At 45.6% G+C, this 23,131-nt stretch overlaps 1 protein-coding gene across 1 annotated transcript in view; it reads right to left on the bottom strand.

Annotated features, from left to right (window-relative positions):
* RLF (rearranged L-myc fusion) overlaps positions 1 to 17,267 on the bottom strand; it is a 47,080-nt gene extending 29,813 nt beyond the window's left edge. The window contains exon 1 of the mRNA XM_015429316.1: positions 17,115 to 17,267. Within this exon, the coding sequence (XP_015284802.1) occupies positions 17,115 to 17,267 (153 nt within the window). The remainder of the gene's footprint in view (positions 1 to 17,114) is intronic.
* Positions 17,268 to 23,131: the final 5,864 nt, after the last annotated feature.

The raw sequence follows: 23,131 nt of genomic DNA, 5'->3' as shown, positions 1-23,131 counted from the left end.
AAATAGACCAGTACCCCCTTAAACAGGTGCTTATGCAACACTTCATTTATCAAATTCATAAAGACTCCAGGAGCCCCCTGGAGACCAAATGGCATCACCAGGTATTCAAACTGGCCTAAAGGGGTAACTGAATGCAGTCTTGAATTTGTCCCCCTCCCGTAGGTGCACACGAAAGTAAGCGTCCCGTAGATCAAGCTTGGAAAAGATCTTTCCCTTAGCTACTTCGGCCAAGAGATCTTTGATTAACGGCATGGGGTAAGCATTTGTGGAGGAGACGGCATTCAACCCCCAGTAGTCGGTGCAAAGCTGCAAACCCCCATCTTTCTTTTTCGGAGAGAGAACGAGGGCTGCAAACGGGGAAGAGGCTGGCCAGATGAAGCCTCTGGCCAGGTTTTTATCAATAAATTTCCGCAACTCCACTTTCTCCCAGGGGCTAATAGCATAGAGCTTCCCCTTGGGCATTTTGTGCCCCGGCAACAACTCAATCGCACCGTCAGAGTTGCGGTGGGGGGGAAGCTCGTCGGCTTCTTCTTCGGCAAATACTCGAGCTAGGTCTCTATACTCCCAAGGGATTTTGGCGAGTTCCTCAGTAGCTAAACATGCCCGAACTAGGTCACTGTTAGGAGCCACACCCCACTTCGTGTTCCACACATGGCGTTGGCATTTGGGGGAGATGAACTTGACAATCCTGTCGCCCCACAAAATATATGGATCATTCCCATGGAGCCATGGGTTTCCCAACACCAGGGGACACAATAAAAGTCCGTTCTTTTGATCCCTGGCCCCCATGCATAAAACTACAATCTCAAATCTATAGGGCTCTTTCATCGGAGACCCATCCATTTGGGTGAAAACGAAAGGCTCTGCTAACCGGACCACGCCTGTGTCCAGTCCTGATACCAAGGAGGGGTTGATTAAATCTCGCCCGCACCACGAGTCTATGAGACCCCAAACCCTAATATGCATGCCCATATAGCAGGGTTCATAATAGTCATTGTCATGAAAAAGAGGGGTGGATAGCTGCCCACCACTTTAGGCGCCTCCGCTGTTGGGTCCTGCTGCTCAGCGCCACTTACAGCAGGACCTGGCCTTTTCCTGCCGGTTCCATCTCCTCCTCCCCGCTCGACTCATCCTCCAACACATCCACCTTGGCTTCCAGGGTGCGGGGGGTTCTGACTTTCGCTGTCCCTTTTCTTGGAAGCAAGTCGCTCCAGCACTTGTCACCTTCTTTCCCTCCCGATCCTCTCGCCTCCCCCGATGGACAGTTGGCTGCGAAATGGCCTTGCTCCCCACATCTTAGGCAGAGCCCGTTTCATCCGTTGCTCTCTGACCAACGGCAACTGCGGGGTGGGCTTCGCCTTGGGGTGGGGTGGTGCCGGTGCCCTTCCAGCCGCTACCGCATTATCCAACCGCATAGTGCACAGTCTGCTCTCGGCGCTCTCCGCCAAGGTTCTTGGGTCTCGGGTTCCCATGGCTGAGTTCCGAATGTCCATATTCAGCCCTAACCGGTACTGCTGCGCGAACACCGGGTCGGACCAGTCCCAGATTTTGGCCGCTTGCCAGTGGAACTCAGTTGAGTATTCCCGAACAGACAACTTGTCTTGTTTAAAAGTGCGGAGGAACGCTTCCGCCTTCTCGCCCGTCGTGCGGTCCTCGAACCAGGCTCTTAGCGCCCACATAAATGCATCCACGCTCCCCAATTCCACAGCCTCCAGGTTGTGGAGGCCCACATACCAGCTAGTCACCGCACCCCGCAAGCGGGAAGCAATGAAATCCACTTGTTGCTCCTCGTCAGCGAACAGATGAGCCCAGCGCTCAACAAACTTCATCACCCGTACAATAAAAAAGGAGAGGTTCTCCGGGTCACCGTCAAAAGTAACGTCAAGTAAGTCTTTTGGCCTTGGCATGGCTGCCAGAGGTAGGGGGGCTGCAGGCTGTGCTGGGTCCGGTGGCAGCAGCCGAGGAGGTGGAGGTGGCTGACGGACTGGCTGGCCTGAGCCAGGTCCAGGGAGGGGAATTATCAGTGGGACCACTGGAACAGCCAGTTGGCTCTGCACCGCATGGGCCACGATCCCCGGAAGATTCTGGAGCAACTGCCCAATGTCCCGCATTATAGTGCGGCAGTCCAGTTCCAGGCTATCCAGCCTCCCATCCACGTCCCTCCCCGGACTTAATGAAGATTTCGATGGGAACGTGATGGGTCTACCCGGGGTCATCCCGAAGATCCCCGAGCTCGACCGGGGGTCAAAAATACTGTCCCGACTCCTACTCCCCGGCATCAACCAGGTAGTTTGCGTGGAGTCTTCCAAATGCCGGCCCCAGTCCCTATCTTTGCGGCACCCCCTTTCCCAAATGCACGGGGATGAACGATACTGCCGACTGAGGTGTGGCCCCTCCATCCGTTGACACCAGCCTTCCTGAGCTCGCCGTTGTCTGTGGGGCCGTCGTCACTGGCGCCCCCATTCCCGAAGTCGTTGGAGTGGGTACTGCCAATGCTGTCGTGGTTGGGGCTGTGGTGGGCACCATCGTAGGTACCGTCACTGGCATCGCTGTGGTAGTCGGTGTAGGCACAGACGTGGTTGTCAGGGTAACCCCTGCCTCCCCGGTGCCGCTCATCTCGTTCAGGAGAGAATCGGTCCGATGGGGTAAAGGAGATTCCTAACAATTTCTGTCATGTTCAACAGCATGTAAATCTCCACAGACGTTTCCAGGGAATCGTTATGCTTTATTAGACTACAGGTCTGTTGTCATGGTCTACAGGTATATTGTTAGGAATGACAATGGGACGGATGCATCACTACATATAACATGATGCTGCAATTGGCTAAACAAATGAAATCCAAGCGCACGCGCGGGAATTCTCCCGACAGGAGGTTACATAATGAACGGGAGAGTCTCCATGCTTCATGAGAGCAGAAATATTCACACCAACAGTGGAACGCAAGCCCTCCCTCCTCCTCAAGGTTAGTCAGATAACCCTGTCTGGCAGCGCCAGTTCGCACGGTCTCATGAGCGCCTCCCTATCGCTGTTTACAGCAAGCGAGCGAAGCAAGCGAGCAAGCATGCGCAGTCGCGCCACAGGCAGGAAAGCACAAAGACGGATGAAACATGGCAGCCAGCTGACACCTATGCATTTACCCATCTAGTCTTCGAGGACCATACTCGTTTGCCATAAATTCTTTGACACCATAGCTGAATGTTGTGAAATTCACCTAGGTGGCTTTTTTATGGTGCTTCGATGAATGACTTCAAGGGCACCAGTCTAAATTAAGCCAGAAATACTCAAAGCATGTAGCCATGCTCCATTATTCCAAACTTTATTTCTGTCCACTCTTTCACCAGCATCGTGAGTAGTCTCTGTGATGGGAGGCCTTTCAGTCCAGAATGCATATCAAGGTTATATTTATTTGCATCTGCAGGCACTCCAGGGCTAGAAAGAAAAAAGTGTCCCTTTGTAGCCTCAGGCAGGTACAAGGAGGTATGGAAACGAATTGCATCTGCTAGCTCACGCCCGGCCCAATTATTTAGGACAATTCGGTCTTTGACAGCTACGCCACAGGGCAGGCAAAATCCTAGAGAATTGGACATTGGCTGCGAGGCTTTTGCGAGCTATTTCGCAGATAAAATCTTGGTGCTCAGCCACGACCTCCCCGCCACAATTGAAACAGTGAGCGAACCTGAGGCCCCTTGCACGTCTTTGGTGCCGGGTTTAGAGTGTTTCAACCTACTCAGCCTGGAGGAAGCTGACCGATTGCTCGTATCTGTGCGTCCAACCACGTGACCTTGATCCGTGCCCCTCCTGGCTCATTAAAGCGGGCCACGAGGGGTTCCAAGGTGCCCTGCGGGAGATTGTCAACAAGTCCCTCTCGGAGGAATGGTTCCCCAGGGCACTCAAGGAAGCGATGGTCCGCCCCTCTTGAAAAAACCATCTCTGGACCCAGCCGAATTGGCAAACTATCGGCCGGTGTCCAATTTGCCCTATTTGGGCAAACTTATTGAGAGAGGGCGGTGGCGTTTGTCAAGATTGTTGCGCAGGTTGCCGTGACCGTCTTTAGAGACTAGACTGGAAGACTGCAATGCCGTCACCAGAGCGTCTACCGATGGTACCTGCAATAAACTGGAAGCAAGTGAGGTGGGTAGGGTACAATTTTTTCATAAAGCTTGGAAAGGGTTTCTTAGACATAGGCCTTTGCCATTCTGCCTTTATTTTTCTGATGTAAAAACCAGGAAAGGAAATGCCTGTTCTGAGTATTCCACTGGTGGAAAGAACTCATCAGTAATCTCATCGCCTTCCTCTGCTATGCCATCCCCTCTGTTAGCCGTGGGATGGGTATTTTGTATGTGTAAGGCTGATAGGGTTTTAGACAATAAGTATTGGAAATCTTCTCCCTTGAAAAAACGAAAGGACTGCTCTGATGAAGCAATTTTCTTTTCCCTCTCTTCCCCATCATCGGATGAAAACTCCCCTTCCTCCTCCTCACTAGAGTTGAGGGACATACAGTCCTCTTCAGGAGGATCATATAGCTCCTTCTGAGTAGGGAAACCCTTTTGAGCTGCCTTGGTAGGCCACGATCCCCTGACTTTATGTCTTCCCAGGGCCGGGTGGTTGGGGGGAGGGGGAGATCTGTGGCGGGAACCCTTCCCCCCTCTCTTCCCTGATGGCCCTCCGTAGAAAGGCCATCGCATCTGGAGACAGAGAGGGGGAACCGTAACAGCATACTTCACCCTCATCTTCCTCGTCATCTCCTTCTACAGCATCAGCGTCCTCGTCTGAGTGGCTCATAGCGACACGGGAGCCTGAACAGTGCCCTTCTGTTTCAGCGGACTTAACATGTGGGGGTACGCACTGTTGGCCCTCCCCGATTTTTGAAGCATGCCGTCCGGATCGCTACAAAATGGCCACCGTGAGCAGCGCGGCACCCTTCTTTGTTTTGGCGCGCTTTTCCATGCCGGGCTCTCCTTGCTCTTCTGGCGCCTCCACGGTGCTTCACTTTCGAGCTGCGGCGTCCTTGGGCTCCCGCCCGGCCAGAATAGGCTCTGGCGTGGCTAAAAAGCCATCCTCGGTCTGCGTGGGATCCATATTAAGGAGTCACGCTTGTTTTATGCAGCCTATGGTGAGTTGCTGCAGATAGAATTCCCCAATCGTAGAGGGGAAGATTAAGATAGGATAAGTTTAGCAGTGAATTTAGAAGTTAGAAAAAAGGAGTCAAGAGTAAGTAAAAAGAAAAAACTGTTAAAGGTTGGTAGGCTAACCTAACAAGCTGCTCTCCCTACTGAGGCAGGAAACAAAACTGAGACTGGGGTGACTCCCACCACAGGAAACAGGAAGTTTGAATTGTTCCTGCCTCCCTGAATGATGGATGGGAATCACCCACAAGATGGCCTCCGCCTCAGGGGAGAACAGAGTTTGAGACCAGTGGTACCTTTAAGACCAACAAAGTTTAATTCAAGGTATAACCTTTCGTGTGCAAGCACACTTCTTCAGAACATTGTTTAGGGTAAGTACTGAGTGCAGAGAAAGGTGACTGCCTGTTTTCATGTTTTCTTTGTATCTTTGCTCAGCCTAAATGCTTGAACAGACCATGTGTATTCTTTTAATTCATTTATTAGATTTTCTTATATTTTGAATGCTCTAGGCCTAATCTCTGAAAACACCATGCCTATTCAGTCTTTCTACCTTAAGTGTGGAAATAGAGACAGGCAGCAGGTAAGCTTGCCATTCCTAGAGTGCGAGGGCTCAAAACTGCAACGTTGCAATAAATCTCCCCCACGCTTGGCAGGAGATACTCTCCAAACTTCAGTTGTTACTCTGTTTTTGGCACCTCCAGGGAGCAGGCAGAAAGGTGGCAGTTCCTAGCTGAAACCTGGGACAGCTACTGGGTTTTCTAACCTCCTATGGACCAACTCGAAGGAACAGGAGGGGCTTGGAAGTCTGTTCCTTCATAGTACCATTATAACTTTTCTAATGGCCTGAAGCAAACAGGTTTGGACATTTTATCCATTATTGCATGTTTATGAAATAGCAAGGCAATATCATGAGGTTCTGGGGTATATGGAAAAATATACAAAAAGGAGTCAAGTACTACCCACTGAAACACCCAGCCTGATCTGCCCCTTTGCATTTTGACTCAGACCATCCCAATGTGCCAAACAACATGAAATTGCCAAGATATTAGCAGGGCCCTCTCATAGTGCAAGGTCCTGTCCTAAACAGTAACATGGGAGAGAAAGTTTTCCATTGCAGGAAAAATCTTACAAGGATATGTATTTTCCAGGGGAAGTTTCCCCATTTGTAAGAATAATTCAGAAAATCAATTAATTGATGCAACGAATATTTGCAATGCCAGTCAAACTGGGCAATGTCAAAGTTTCTTCAGGTGACTACCCCAAAAAGCATATATATATACAAAAAGCATATATATATATATATATACACACACACACACATACACACACAATACACACACTTTAAAGGAATTATGCACAGACTCAGACTGTCAAACAAACTAAGCACATCACTAACTTTTTGTCTTCATACATATATTCCTCTGTTTGTTGAATTTAAGCCAAGTAAACCATATCCCCAACTTAGCAGAGACAACAGAGAATTCCCAGCTTTAATTTTTCCAGAAAATGCATGAACCACAAGTAGGACCAGCACAAAGGGCTTAAGTCTTTCATTTACCATTCATAAACATTTATAGCATTCCTCTGGCCAGACTTTATACTGCTCAGAGTGGCATGGGCAATAGCCACTGCCTTCTGCAAAATGCCATACTTTAGTAATGGCCACATAAATTCCATTATGGTTTCCAATTGGCTAAGGTGTCAGACAAGGATGTACTTTGTCTCCCTATCCATTCCATCTATATGCAAAATACGTTATAAGGAAAGCGGAATTAGATTTAGACAAAGGCAGAGTGAAAATTGGTGGAAGAAACATTAACAGTCTGAGATGGGCAGATGACACCACTTACTGTCAAAAAATAATGAAGGCTTAAAATGACTACTGATGCAGGTTAAAGTAGAAAGTGCTAAAAAGTAATGACCACTGGAGAATTACACAACCTGAGCAGTGAGAAATTGAAATTGGTAAAGATTTTCTATTCCTTGGCAGAATATATTAAAGTTTAAATTTCCCATGAAAGCTAAGAATATGTTATTAGGAATATTACCTAAAAATTACCAAGAGTTTTGGAAGAGATATTTGAATATATGGTGACAGCAGCTAGAATCATTTATGCAGCTAAATGGAAATTAGACATTTCTCCAAGCTTAGAAGAATGAGAAAATAAACTTGCTGACTATGCAGTAATGGTGAAATTAACAACTCATTTGAGAAACAGATCAATTTTGAAATTTGAGGATGGAGTGTTCATTATGCAAGCAAGAGACAAGTTTAGAATGAGAAATGTATATAAATGTACTGCAATGTATAAGTTTTTGTTAAGACAAAGCTGAATGAGAACAAGTTCTAATTATAAATGCATAAGGAACTGGATTTGGAACAAAATATTCTTTTGTCTTTATTGTGAGACATATAATGGATTTTCCTTAAACGTTGCTATATTAAAAGTAAGCGGAAATGATGAAATATGTAATATAGAATATGTAGTAATGATGAAATTAGCAATATAGTTGTAAAACAGTTCCTTTATAAAATGCCTGAAGGATTATTGTACTCTAGTAGAAAATGTCCCAAAAATTGTGATGAAGGGTATGTTGGGGAGAAATAATTATTGTCTGATATACTCTGCAATGTACAACAATCTTTGATATATATGGGGGGAAGATATATATGGCTTGTTATATATCCCGTTTCTTGTTATATAATCCCTTTCTTTCTTATGTATCCCTTTTACTATTACCTTGATTTTAAAATAAAAAACAGATTAAAAAAAAAAGAAACCAGAGGAGACTGAGACTGGGCAGGGCACCCATGAAGGAACTAGAAAAAATCCTTAAGTGTTAAGGAAGTCGCATTGGCAAACAAGATAATTCATACTTCAGTGTTCCCCATTTCCGTGTATGGGTGTGAAAATTGGGCAATGAAGAAAGCAGACAAAAAGAAAGCTGAACCATTTGAAATGTGGTGTTGGAGGAGAGTTTTACGGATACCATGGACCGCCAAAAAGAAAAACAAGTGGGTGCTAGATCAAATCAAACCTGAAATCTCCCTAAAAGGTAAAATGACTAAACTGAGACTATCGTACTTTGGTCACATTCTGAGAAGACAAGAGTCACTGGAAAAGACAATAATGCTAGGAACAGTTAGAGGCAGTAGTAAAAGAGGAAGGCCCACCATGAGATGCATTGATTCAATAAAGGAAGCCACAGCTCTCAGTTTGCAAGGCCAGAGCAACACGGTTAACAATAAGATGCTTTGGAGGTTTTTCATTCATAGTCACCAGAAGTGACTTAATGGCACAACACCCACACAGTATTCAACAGCCTAATTTATTGGTACCAACTTCTTTATGCAGGATATTCCAGACTATATTTTCCCTGTATGTATAGTTCCTGGGGCAAATGCATGCCACTGGCTTTGACGAGACACAGGCAAGAAGTTGCAATCTTAAGAACATTTCAGATGGCAGGGATAGAATCTCACACAGACGCTACAGTCCCCAGCACTCTTATACATTACAGGTCCTTTGCTGAGAAGCGTTTTTGCCCAAACTTCTGCAATATCATAGCAATATAATGGCAAGACAGTATTACTGTGATTCTTACTTGTGTGCTCGCATGCATGTGCCTTAGTGTATGTTTTGCGGAGTGCTAACCTCACAAGCCTTGCAAAAGAAAGTGAAATTCACAGTACTCGCCATGTAGCGCACAGAGGAAGAGAGGCGCCTGTTTGTGTTTTTGTAAGGCTTGTTTTGAAACTGGAAAAGCGCCAACAGAAAGAAAAACGGAAGAGAACACTCCAGCCTATGAATAATTAGGTACCAACCAAAAACGAAACTAGAAATGTTGTTACAGATCAGTGCAAGCGATCATTAATTCTTGGAAGCAAGCAATCACTTGGAAGGGCAGTTTTAGTGCCCTTGTGAACCGTCTCAGTGTTGCCTCAAAGGGCTCACAACTTTGAGGTCCTTTCCCTCCTCCAATTTTGCTCATCAGCAGAGGCATCCTTAACAATCTAACTTGCATTTCCTGTTAAGTTCCCCCGTTTTCAGATCATTCGAATGATCGCCATGAAGCAACACTGGTGCTTTCATAGCATTTCCCCTATGCTTCAGCAGCAAAAGAATTTTATTAAATTCCTATGCCCCCCCCCCAAAAAAAAAGTGGCTCCACAGGGACCCCTCATGAAACTCTCATTTTGCTTCCTCTTTTTTTTAAAAAAAAAGCCAAGTTTACAAACTTCGAGCCTGCCAAAGCCTGCTTTTGCAAGAGAAACCTGATACCAGTATTTTGTGGCTGTTTCCTCTCTCAGGATCACTAATCTTCACTCTGTGAAAGCTCTCTCCCACAATTCTTTCCGCCTTCATAAATCCTTTATCAGCCAGAACCAAGCCTAGGATAGCCAATTCACTCTTTTCTCTTCAGTACAAAAAAAAAAGTTACACATAAAACACAACATGTGTATTTTGCTTTTCACAAATAAGAGTAACAAAGTCTCACAGCTGAACAAAGTTTGAGTCTAGTGGCATCTTTAAGACTAACAAAGTTTAATTCTGGGTATAAGCTTTCCTGTGCATGCACATTTCTTCAGATACATTGAAACAAATCTTCCTTAAACATTACATATAGGTGGAGAGAGGGTGGGGAGGATTAGTTGCCAGGATGGGCTAATTAGCGTCAAGATGCATAAGTAACTGAGCTATAAGTATAGCTAAGATTGGATTAAAGCAGTTGCTGAACAGCAGCAAATTAGCAAACAGATAATAAAAGAGTTAACAAACATATGTGAGAACTAAGTTTGAGTCTAGTGGCACCTTTAAGACCAATAAAATTTAATTCTGGGTATAAGCGAGAACTGAGAGACTCAGCATGTGTAATGAGATAAGAACCTGATATCTCTGTTAAGCCCGGAGGGTTCCATTGCCCAGAGTGCTATAATAACTTGCAATTCGACTATCTCCTGTTCCAGCCTGTTTCTGAAGTTCTTTTGCAACAAAACAGCTACTTTGAGGTCCCCCATTGATTACCCTGGGATGTTGAAATGTTCTTGTACAGGTTTTTCAGTTTTGTGATTCTTGATGTCAAATTTGTGTCCATTTATCCTTCAGCATAAGGTTTGACCATTCTGCCCTATGTATAGAACTGAAGGGCATTGTTGACATTTAATGGCATATACAATGTTAGAAGATGAGCAAGTGAATGAGCCTGAGATGGTGTAATTGATGTTGTTAGGTCCAGTGATTGTGTTGTCTGGACATATGTGGCAACAAAGTTGGCATCTGGGTTTATTGTAAACTCTGGTACCAGTGTCCATGTTCAAATTATATATATTATTGAACAGGAAGTGCAATTTAGATTGATTCAGGTGGGTAGCCACGTTGGTCTGAAGCAGCAGAACAAAGTTTGAGTCCAGTGGCATCTTTGAGACCAACACAGTCTTAAGGTGCCACCGGACTCAAACTTTGTTCTGCTGCTTCAGACCAACGTGGCTACCCACCTGAATCAATCTAAATTGCACTTCCTGTTAAGTTCCATCCTGTTTTCAGATCATTAGAATGATCACCACAAAGCCACGCTGGTATTAGGTGGTGCTTTCACAGCATTTCCCTTTTGCTTCTCTGGCTCAAGAGTTTTATTAAATTCCTATGTTCTAAAAAAAAAAAAAGAAGAAGTGGATCCACAGGAACGAGCCCCTCCTGAAACTCTCATTTTGCTTTTTCTTCTTTTTTTAACTTAGCTTACAAACTTCGAGTCTGAAGAAGTATGTGTGCTCACGAAAGCTTATACCTTGAATAAAGCTTTGTTGGTCTTAAAGGTGCCACTGGACTCAAAATTTTGTTCTGTTATTATCCAGGAGAGGTTGTAAGTCGCTGATGCACTGAACTATTTTGAGTCGAGACCTGTATGTGACCACTAGTGGTGTTCTGTTATTGACTCTTTGGGGCCTATCTTGCAACAGGTTTTCTCTGGGTACCATTCTGGCTTTGTTAATCTGCCTCTTGACTTCATCAGGTGGATATTTTAGTTCCAAAGAGGATCCCTCACAACATTATCAGTGTATTATACAGATTTACTCCAGACTGAGCTCACTGAGTTTAGACTGGAGTTACTCTGGAAAGGACCGCACTGTTAATTACCTTCTCCATAAGAAACCTACTTTGTTCCATCTGATTTTTCAGGGTCAACGGGCGGACTTGCACAATGGCCCTTTTAAACGTCTCTCTTTACTCCCATACCTTGCTGCAGATACACTGTGACCAATGTTCCCTCTAAGCTGTAGAGTCCTGTGAGCAAAAATTCTACTTTGTGAGCTCCTGGCATTAAAGTTGTGAGCAGGTGATTTGGCTACTGCATAAATTAGTGTGTTCTGGAGCCCTCCTTCCTGAGCCAAGACAAAAATCTGTGAGCCGGAGGCTAAAAAACTGTGAGCTAGCTCACACTAACTCAGCTTAGAGGGAACACTGACTGTGACAGTTATCTGATCTTTCATCTGGGATGAAGTGAAAATGGTGGATCCTATAGTTTGTCTTCCATATTCCTTGCAGAACTGTAACCCTCAATATCAGCTTTAGTCATAATTATTCCACCAACTATCACAAATTAGGCGACAGAACAACGGGCGACGGCAACGAGGTGGCGATGACTGAAGTGGCGAGCAGTGATGGCAAGGAGGCGCAACACCAGCGGCGGTTCGGATGAAGGTGGAGGCGGAGCCAGAAGACGCAGGAACGTAGAAGCGCAGGCGCGGCGGAGCCTAAAGGACATAGCCGGAGCCGGGCTGATGCGAACCATGCGCCAGATGAGCCCGCCGGAAACAACAGCCGACTCCGAAGGCCACCAAAAGAGCCGAGCCGAAGCAAAAAAAAAAAGCCGAAGAACAGCGAGTCCCACCATTGGGTGCCGGTAGGGCAGTCCCCACCCCTGACGATGTGGCCATAGATAGGGATAAATGAAATTGTGTAAGCCACTCAGAGACCCCCCGAGGTTCGAGCGGGATACAAGTCGAAAGCATAAATAAATAATAAATATAGGAGATAATTTCCTTCACCTATGACATCTTCTAATTCTTCTTGGTTGTTCCACGGTGCTTCACACGAAGCTGCAATTACTCAACAAAGTTTCATACAAGACTCCGTAATACTTGTTGTTTCCAATTCTTTCATTCTCCTCTGCTGGAAGACCTATGTTTGAGAACTTCCTTTTCAAGTAATCATTGTAGTTACCAGAGATCATCTCCAAGCCTTGTAAATACAGAACACATCTCCATGCAGCAGACTAGACAATTATGCTAAACCGGATCCCCAGTACGCAAATACATGATCAGACATATCTCCTCAGTGGGAATGATTTATGCCAAGGAACAAAAACAATACAGCAATCAGTCTTCCAAACTATGCAGGGCAAAATAATATTACAGCATCCTGTCAACATAAAGAATATCAAAAAGAGGCTGCATGCTGCCACTCTGCATGGTCCACTGTACTGGCTAGGGGTGTGCAAATCCTCCCCCCCCCCAATCTGGTTCTGGTAGACAGAACTGGGGGGGAAATACGGTTTCCTGAAACATCCCAGATCCCAATACTGGTGTGGTATTCCAACATGGGATTTTTTTGAAATCCCAAATTTTTTCAGGTCCAATAGACCCAAGAAGAAGAAAAAATGAGGGGGAAAATTGCACAGCTGATCCTGGGCTGACTTCTCTTGCAGCCCCGTTTAAGCCAGGCTCCAAGAGATGCCAATGCCAAGCTGAAGGGGAGCTCTCAGCTCCCACCACTCCAGTTGACCCTCGGCTGACTTCTCTCACAGCTCAGTTTAAACCAAGATGCACGAGGAGCTAGCCTCAGCTAAGGCAGCGCGAAGCTCTCAGCTTCTACCACCCCAGCTGAATAGTAATTCAGAGAAGAAACATACATCAGCTATCAAAAGTTTTGCTAAGACTGCAACAGCCCTTCACTTGTATTCCAAGATGTATTTTGAAAACTTTTCCATTGCAATCAAACAGCATGGAGCAAAATACCATAGGAATTAACAGAAACATTAACACGAAGTGTCTTCAGTTTAACATTGAAAAACCATCTCCTGGAAACTGAGTTAATCTGAAAGTAATTTAGGTGCTTATGTTTGCCTTAACATCTTATCCAGAAATGCAACAACAGTTCCACTGAGAAATCCAACATGTCAAGGAAGCCAAAAATCATGTTCTAAAATAAAACTTGCCTAATACTTCAATAAAGGTCCAAACCAACTCTCCTTCTCAGAGGGACAGAAACACAATGCCACCTCTGCTGTTGAAACTGGTTTAATCTAATACCTTTAGCTTCAAACAGAATGGGTGCTACAAGTTAAAGTGCTCCGTACTTTTGACCGAGTCAAAGCAGCTAGACACAGGTGGGGTCCTTGAGACTCATCAGCCCACTTGGTGAACCTCAGTTGACAACACAGTAGGACATAGATTGCAGTGTAAACTCTATATCCATCCTTTACTGCCTCTTCCCCCAGCCCTTCTTCCAGGAACCAGGGGTTCTTATCTGTTTGGAAGATGAAACGCACCTTGCCTCTCCAAACCAGTGGTATCTGCACCTGCTCCAAACAATTCCAGCCTCAGCGGATGACCATCTTGTACCACTGATACACATGGGCCGACTGGGGCTTGCCTACCTATGGGGAGTTTGTGGGGCTTATGTCAATACAGAAGTCACTGAACACACTTCATGTTATTGTCTACTTGGAAGTTCTTCTTAAAATAATCTTAATAGAACCTGACATTAGCTTATTCCTTCTCTGTGGCCCCAGTCACACCGGCCTGATATCGCGGGAGGAGGCGTGGCTAATTACCCTGGCGCCGTTTGATCCGCGGTTAGACGCAATGGCGGCACACCACCGGTCCTTCCCTTGGCGCCAGCAGGTAAACGAGGGACCGGAGGGGAATGCCGCGCGCTGGGGTGATCACACCACGGGCGTCTGGAGGCAGCCCATGGCAAACGTTTACTAGTACCTTGGAGGTACTAGTTTTTTAACTCGCATTGTCGGCGGTAAGCCACGGGTGCACTCCACTTCCCAGATGTTGGGGTGTGATCGCGCCCGGATAATCCGCCCACCACCCGTGCCTCTTCCACGGCAACTTTGCCGTGTGACCGGGGCCTGTGCTAGTTTTGCATTCATGTTGGTCACAAAATGGTACTACTGCCCAAAGATAACATCTACCTTTGAATGCAAGAATTCATGCAGAACCCAAAGTCCTTTCCAAGCCCAAACCCCTCTCTTTCTCTACCAAGTACTGGACTCCAGAAACAAAGAAAACTAAAAAACATTCTACCCTATTGCTACTTTACCAAATGAAAGCCATGTTTAACCATGTTACATTTAAATTATTTTTTTTCAATTGTAATACTGCACACAAATAAAATGTTGGTTGTGGAAAGTCATAGTCAACTTACGGTGACCCCATAGGGTTTTCGAGGCAAGAGACTTTCACAGGTGGTTTTCCATTGCCTGCTTCTGCATAGCGACCCAGGCCTTCCTTGGTGTTCACACAAACAAACAATAACAAGAGCGGACCCTACTTAGCTTCATGAGTTCTAATGCAATCAGGCTAGCCTGCACTATCCAGGTCAGGGCAAATAAAATGTTATTCAATGTTTACTAGTTTACTATCTTGTAACTACCACATCTTTATACCAACTTGCCTGCAAACAGGTCAGGGTGGCTTACATGAGTATATCCTCCTGTACTTTGGTCTCAAAGTCACCCTGTAAGGTTGGTGAGACTGAGAGGGAGACCACCTCAAGATCTTCTGGTGTACTTCATGGCTGAGCAAGGACTTGACGCTCTAGATTTAACCCAGCACATTACTGAATGACACTGGCTCTCTCTAGCACATAGCCTACATGACAGCAGCTGAAGGAGAAAGATAATGAAAATTCCATTTCCAAAGAAAAACAACATTAGTCAGATCTTTCTGTCCAAGAACCACCACTAATCAAAGACCAGATCCATTTCTGCAGTACAGAAAACAAAATGTGTATTTGGCCATATGGTCTCATTAGAAGAAATCAAGCTATTTTTTTAAGGAACCACAATGCTCTTGTTTTTGCTGTAATACACCAATGCTTTTGACTGATGCACACTTCTGGGAAGTTAAGGCCCAATGAACACAGATGGATCTATGTTCACGTTAACACACATAAGGATTGCAGCTCCTTTTCTGGAAGACAAACCAGGCTCAAATTCACCAAATCTTATGCCACCACACCAATCTCCACCAAGCCTACACATACCCCACAAACACCTTGCCAATATCCACAGACAGTAGAAGACAGATCAAAGAACATACGTTAACCAAACAGACACTCTGAAACTATCTCTGGAGAGAAGAAAGATGCCCACAGCTATTCTGAACTTTTAGGGAAGGGTTGGGTTTCAATGGCAGAGCATCCACTTTTCATGCAGAAGGCCACAGGTTCAATCCTCAGCATCTCCAGTTAAAATGAACAGCTAGCAACTAATGCTCTAGACCTCTGACAGAGACGCTGGAGAGCTGGAACCAGTTAGACACTAGCCTTGACAGATCCAGTGGTCTCATCGACTATAACAGAGCTTCAGGCATTCAACACCATGTGCTCAATGTTCCTTTTGGGAAGAGTGTTGAGGCACGATGCTATCTACTTTGCATGCAGTGAGTCTAGAGGTCAATTCCCAGCATTTATAATTAAATGTAAGTAGAGTAAGAAATATGAAAGATCTCTGTATAAAAATCCAAAGAGACGCTGCCAGTCAGAGTAGACAACACTGGCCCTGATTGACCCAACAGTCTCAATGAGCTTCATCCATTCAACACCAATGTTAACAATGTTTCTATGGAAAAGGGGGAAGAGGTGCAGTGCCCCAGGTTCAATCCCCAATAACGCCAGTTAAAAGGACAAGGAAGTAAGCAATATGAAAGACCTCTATCTAAGATGCTGGGGAGCTGCTGCCACTCAGAGGAGACAATGCTGGCCTTGACAGAACAACAGTCATACTTGGTATGGGACCTTCTTGAGTTTTGTGCTGGGGGGGGGGGGCTCAGCAGTAGATCATCTCCTTTCCATACAGAAGCCCTCATCCCCAGTATCTCCGGTTAAAAGGAAAAGGGAGCAAGAAATATGAACGACCTCTATCTAAGATGCTGAAGAGCTGCTTCCAGTCAGAGTAGACAATGCTGGCCTTGACAGAACAACAGTCATACTTCTTGAGTACAGTGCTTGGGGGGGGGACCCAGTGGCTCAGCAGTAGACCATCTACTTTGCATATAAAAGATCCAGTCCACAGTATCTCCAGTTAAAAGGAAAAGGGAGCAAGAAATATGAAAGATTCTATCTAACAATTCAGAGAGCTGCTGCCAGTCAGAGTAGACAATGCTGGCCTCGACGGAACAACAGTCAGACTCTGTATAAGGGGACCTCACGCGCTCAGTACTTCTTTTTGGGGGGATGGCCTTGTGGTTCAACAACAGAGCACACAGAAGAGCCCAGGTTCGATCCCCAGGCGATGCAAAAGACCTCAGCCCAAGTCCACACCGGAGAACCGCTGCCAGCCAGAGCGGTTAAGCCCCCGTTCTGATAAGCCCCCGTTCTGATTCGCCGCGGCGCATCCACGAGGCGGTAACCAAAAGAAGGGTGAGAGAGGGAACACACACACACACCCCTCAAAAAAGCATCGGCCACGGATCCCGCCCACAGCCACGAGGCCCCAACACCCCAAACGAGGCCACCACGGGCGGGGACTCATCCGACGAAGACACTTCGGAACTGGGGGAGACGGTGCATGGGGAAACGGAGCTCGGCCGGCCGTTAAAAATTAAACCGAGATCCATGGAGAAAAGGAACCTCTTGTTCCCACTAGGGGCGGCCCCTCCCCTCCTCCAGCGGGCACCAGCAGGGAGCTCCAGGCCCTGCCCTCCCGCACCTCACCCGGGGGGATGGCGTCCCCACCGGTCCCCCCCCCCTCACCTGACAGAAGCCCCGGCAGTAGGCGCCCGACGACGCCTCCGACACCTCCTGGTCGCTCAGCTCGGCCTGCAGCTGCCAGAGTCGGGAACGGAGGCCGGCGGACAGCCGCTGCATCTCCGGCGCCAGGGCCGCGTCAGCCTCGGCGTCCGCCATCTGCACCCGGCCCCACCGCGCGTAGGCAACCCTCACGTGACCCGCTGACCGCATCGGCCGAGGACGGCCTCACGTGACCACGCCTCCTCACTTCCTTAGCGGGCGGGAGAAGGAGGCCGCTCCCGGCGTTTCCATTGGCCGGTGGCGGTGACGCGGTTACATCGCGCGGCGGGCGGGTTGGTTTGTGGGGTGGTGTATGTGAGGGGGTTTGGGTTGTTGTTGTTTTTTTAAACCATTCTTAGTTAATCGCCTTCTGTAAAGACCCCTTTCATTTCCTGAAGTTGGACGAAGGGCGCCCGGAGGATAGGTGGGAGTGAGCTCACAGTGTGGTGCTGCGGCAAGGTGGTCGAATGCGATCCTCTGTATTCCTCTTCATTTTAAACGGATAAATGTGTTAAGGCAAAATAAAAGATAGGTGGGATAACAAAGTAATTGTGCTTTATTATTTGTTTGTGTGTGTTGAAATGTTTAAGAAATAATGAAGACAGTTTAATTGTATTTACTTGTTGCACATTATATGTTATACATGTATTTCCAAACGGAAATGCATGTGAAACAAATAATAAAAAGCATGAGGGGGTTTTGTCCAAAATTTGTGTGGGCATAGAATTACAGACAGACAGATAGATATAGTAAATTATATAGTAGATATAGTAGACAGTAAATTATAGAACATGTATTGAAGGTATAATTGGAAGCTGCCTGGAGCAGGACTCTGAAGAGACAGTATTCTACATAAAAATATAATTTATGTAAAATATGTGTATAGTGAATAATGAATACTTGTGCTTATTCCCATTATTTGTTTCTTTGGCATACATATAACAAAAATAAATGTTTTCATGTTTATTTTAAAATACAAATCTAGTGATTGATAAATGCATGTAATTTCATTTGTTTGACATAAGTATACAGAAATAATAAATATGGGCAATTCCATTTTTATTTATCCACCTGAAATTGTTACACACCACATCTCTGAAAACTGGAATCACTCAAAGCAGTCCCTATAAAAAGAGAGAGAGAGAAAGATTAAAATCCACCACATCGATGAAATACGCAAAATAAAAGAAATCACTGTTGTCAGGACGAATAGACAACAATGAAATCATAGTTTCAGAGGACAGCTGTGTTGGTCTGCAGTAGAGGAGCTAGATTCAAGTCTAATAGCACTTTAGAGACAAACAAGATTCTGGGGGGTATAAGCTTGTAAGTGTCAGTACTCTTCCTCAGATTGCAGTGAATGACATCAGACAGCAATAAGCTTCTACCCCAAAGTCTTTCTGAACAGCTCCACTTTGAAGAAGAAGAAGAGATTGGATTTATACCCCGCCCTTCACTTGGAGTCTCAGAGTGGCTTACAAACTCCTTTCCCTTCCCCTCCCCACAACAGTCACCCTGTGAGGTGGGTGAGGCTGAGAGAACTCTGACACAAACTGCTCTTTTTCAAGGACAGCTGTGCCAGAGCTTGTGACTGACCCCAGGTCACATCAGCAGGTGCAAGTGGAGGAGTGGGGAATCAAACCTGGTTCTCCCAGATTAGAGTCCGCACACTTAACCACTACACCAACGTTTTCTGACCAAGATTCAGACCAAGATGGTGCTGATCACGTTTCTTTTGGTAGCCCATTCCAAAGATCTGAGACTACCACTGAGAAAGCCCAAGGTTGAGTGGAAACCATCCTGTCCTCCCCTGGCACTGGGACTGCCAGAAGCCCCTGTTGTAATGGCCGTAGCACTCTCGAAAGCTCATACTGAATGCATTTTAAATAAGTAGTTATTTTGCTTGTTAGATCCAGGTGGGTAGCCGTGTTGGTCTGAAGCAGCAGAACAAAGTTTGAGTCCAGTGGCACCTTTAAGACCAACAAAGTTTTATTCAAGGCACACGGAAACTTATATCTTGAATAAAACTTTGCTGGTCTTAAAGGTGTCACCGGACTCAAACTTTGTTCATTTTGCCTGTTAGTTACATATATTGTAAAAGAAGGGAAAGTACAAGGTAGTCCTTTGCGAAATATTATCTGTGCACAGTATCCTAAAACAGCAACTATAAGTGTTGGACTTCTCGATTTTCCTGTGTTACTTTTCTATTTCTAGTGCCCAAGGTTTAATTGAGGAGGGAACGTGGTGTGGTATAGCCCAATCTCGTTAGAGCTCAGAAGCTAAGCAGGTTCAGTGCTTGGATGGGAGCCCCCCACCCCGGAAGACTTTAGAGGAAGGCAATGGCAAACCACCTCTGCTTCTTGCCTTGAAAGCGGCTTGCCATTGTAACTTGACGGCACATATGCATATAATGGTGAATTACAGTAATTGTTTTCCTTTAGATGCTTGTTTCTAGTTCTTTTTAAAGAATTCATAGTGTTCTCTGTGCAAAGGTGTGAGTCCGCAGAAATAAAATTCTGTTTGTCTTTTGGGTGCCACAACTGTTGGTTATTTTTTTCTTTCTCTGCAGTGTAGTTTTGCATAGTTATATCTTCGCAAGAACTTGTGATGTAATGTTGATGAAATGGGGATATGCCCGTGGCTGTTCTTGTTCTGAATTCTGTTGCTTTCCCCCTTTACATGTAACAATTTAGAATTATAGCAGTGATTCAATGTTCACTGGCAGAGCCCACCGTTAACATGCCTAAGCTCCCCAACCTGAATCCTTAATACCTGCGATTACGAAGAGAGCAGAACTGCTAAAGATGGACATCTCTGCCTGAGACCTGGAGAGCTGCCGCCAATCGGAGACAACAATATTTATTTTAAGAACAAAGTTTGAGTCCCGTGGCACCTTTAAGACCAACAAAATTTTATTCAAGGTATAAGCTTTCATGTGCTTTTGAATAAAATTTTGTTGGCCTTAAAGGTGCCACGGGACTCAAACTTTGTTCCGCTGCTTAAGACCAACGCAGCTACCCACCTGTATCTATTTTAAGTATACGCTTCACTTCTAATAGCTCAGGGCAGCTTACAATGACCTAAAAGCACAACTGAATGCAGTATTGTAGTTAAAAAGTACTGAAATGGGTGGACTATTGGTTTGACTTCCTCCAGAATGCTTGGAGTGGTGTATAGAATGGTCACATAGTGTACCACTTGCTTTTTTAGCACCTCTGTTCTAAATTCTTTCCCCCCCACGCCTGTCTTTGTACATCTGCCAACTGAGGATACAGTTCATGCATCTGATAAAGCGGGCTGCAGCACATGCAAGTTTCTGCCCCCATAAATCTTTTCCAAGGGCCACTCAATTCTTTTTGCTTTGTTGTGAAACCAGGAGGCTTATTCCGTCGATTTTATCCCAAAATGTAGCTCAACTGCTCCACCTATAGCTGAAAGAGAATATGACATGCATTTTTATTTTGGACAGGGATTTCTGTACCAATGGTACGGAATCTTTTCTTGCAGTCCAAGGGACTCTCCAGAGTCTTCTCCAGCACCATAGTTCAAAAGAATCTATTCTTCGGCGCTCGGCCTTCCTTATAGTCCAACTCTCGCAGCCATACATACCAACTATATTATTTCATTTATTCATGTGACAAATAAAGGGCTATTTATGAGGTTAGCAACACCCAAACTATGCACATTGTGGCAATTGATGGTTTTTTGTGTGCAGACAATAGGGTTATAATGTTAAAAAAAAAGACGTTTGGAGAAAAGGTTTAGGAACTATATACCACTGTATTTAGTCTGTACAATTTGTTGCCATAACTAGGTTCCTACAATGTAATGTTTGCATTGTGTAATGTGTCATATTAATACTTATGCTATGCTTCACCACTGTGTTTGATCTCTGATTGGTTTCAAATCTTTAGAAGGCAAATCTTATTGCATTGTCTATTGGATGCCCCATCCTATTGATTGTTTTGACTTATTCTGTGTAAGCTGCCTAGAGTCCCAGCAAGAAAGACGGACTCTAAGTAATTTAAATAAATAATGTAAATTCTACCGGTGATGCAGCTCTAGGTATCAGACATAGCTACTTTATCCATTCTCCATGAGATACTGGCTCAGGGAGATGGGCACTAAAACATACTTCCTGAGCAAGACTCCCAGTTTGATTATCTTTTGCAACCAACATGTCCTCCAAAGGGATCTGTCAAAGATGGGCAAGTGGACGTCAACAGAAGAATCGAATGATAAAAGGGTTGGAACACTTTCCCTATGAGGAAAGGTTAAGGCGCTTAGGGCTCTTTAGCTTGGAGAAACGACGACTGAGGGGTGACATGATTGAGGTTTACAAGATTATGCATGGGAAAGAGCAGGTAGAGAAAGAGGTACTTTTCTCTCTTTCTCACAATATAAGAACTTGTGGGCACTCCATGAAATTGCTGAGTGGTCGGGTTAGAACAGATAAAAGGAAGTACTTCTTCACCCAAAGAGTGATTAACACATGGAATTCACTGCCACAGGAAGTGGTGGCGGCTACAAGCATGGACGGCTTCAAAAGAGAATTAGATAAGCATATGGAGCAGAGGTCCATCAGTGGCTATTAGCCACAAGGTATAGATAGGGGCTCTGGGGCAAGTGATACTCTGTCTTCTTGGTGCTTGGGGGGGGGTCACTGCCACTAGGGGCTCTGGGGCAAGTGATGCTGTGTCATCTTGGTGATTGGGGGGGTCAACAGTGGGAGGGCTTCTAATGTCCGGGCCCCACTGGTGGACCTCCTGATGGCACTGTGTGATACAGAGTGTTGGACTGGATGGGCCTTTGGCCTGATCCAACATTGGCATCTCTTATGTTCTTATGTCCTTAATGGATTTCCTGTCATGTCCCTAAACTGGAATCTTTAAAGCTTAAATACCGTATGCAGGAATTGTGTGTATCCCCACTTTTTGGAAGAGGATGTTGGATACTGTTGATGTTTTGTTTTCAGACTTTTCCCTGACCTGGATGCTCCAGGCTAGCCCAGCCTCATCAGATCTCAGAAGCTAAGCAGGTTTCGCCCTGGTTAGTACTTGGGTGGGAGACCACCAAGGAAGTCCAGGGTTGTTACGGGGAGGCAGGCAATGACAGGCGTACCTCTGTTCATACCTTGAAACCACTACATGGTCGCCATAAGTCGGCTATGACTTGATGGCACTTTCTGCCACCAGGGTGTGCCTGTGATTATGTTAGCATTGCCTGATTGATTTGATTGCTTGTTTGTTTACTTTATTTATGGTCTGCCGTTCTCCCTCTGAGAGGAGGACATCTTGATGGGTGTTTCCCACCCTATCCTTAGGGAGGCAGGAACCAAAACTTCACTTCCTGTCCTCTTGGTGGGACACGCCCCTCAATTCAGTTTTTGTTCCTGCCTCAGTAGGGAGAGCAGCACGAAGTTGGCACTCATGCCTTTTTTGATTACTTTCTGTTTCTACTGGCTTTCTGCTTTTAGCCTTAACTCTGTAGATGTTCCTCCTTCTCTGCACCTCCTCCCCTGCTTGTTCTCTTCTACCTTTTTTTCTTTCCTTGACTGAACTCCCACCTAATGCTCCAGCTTGGAGCATGTCAGACCAGGGAGACTTGAACTGATTCCTCTCAGAAAAAGAGAGGGAAAATGCTCTGCCACCCAGCACAACTCAAATGGGCAAACTTAAAGCTACAGCCTCTACCTCCGCTGGTGCTGTGGGCCTCACCGCAACACAAGGAGAGTGCACCAAAAAGCGGCCCCGTTCTCCACCCGCGGAGCACGCCGTGGGTGCCATCTTGGATCAGACGGCAAAGCGGAGACCCCCTGAGGAAACAGGGGAGGGCTGCGGGGCGGCTGTCGCTGCTACCATAAGCCAATATAGGCCTAGTGCGGGTGTCCTGGACATTCCCAACACCCAGGGCCTTCTGACGATGCAGCATTACCTATAGGTCTACCCGTGAGCAAATGCGATTTTAATGCCAGAATAATG

This window comes from Gekko japonicus, unplaced genomic scaffold (genome assembly GCF_001447785.1).
Source record: "Gekko japonicus isolate JY-2015 unplaced genomic scaffold, Gekko_japonicus_V1.1 scaffold5079, whole genome shotgun sequence".
Classification (NCBI taxonomy): Eukaryota; Metazoa; Chordata; class Lepidosauria; order Squamata; family Gekkonidae; genus Gekko; species Gekko japonicus.
Note: the sequence above shows the minus strand (reverse complement) of the source record. Positions and strands in the feature narration are given on the sequence as shown.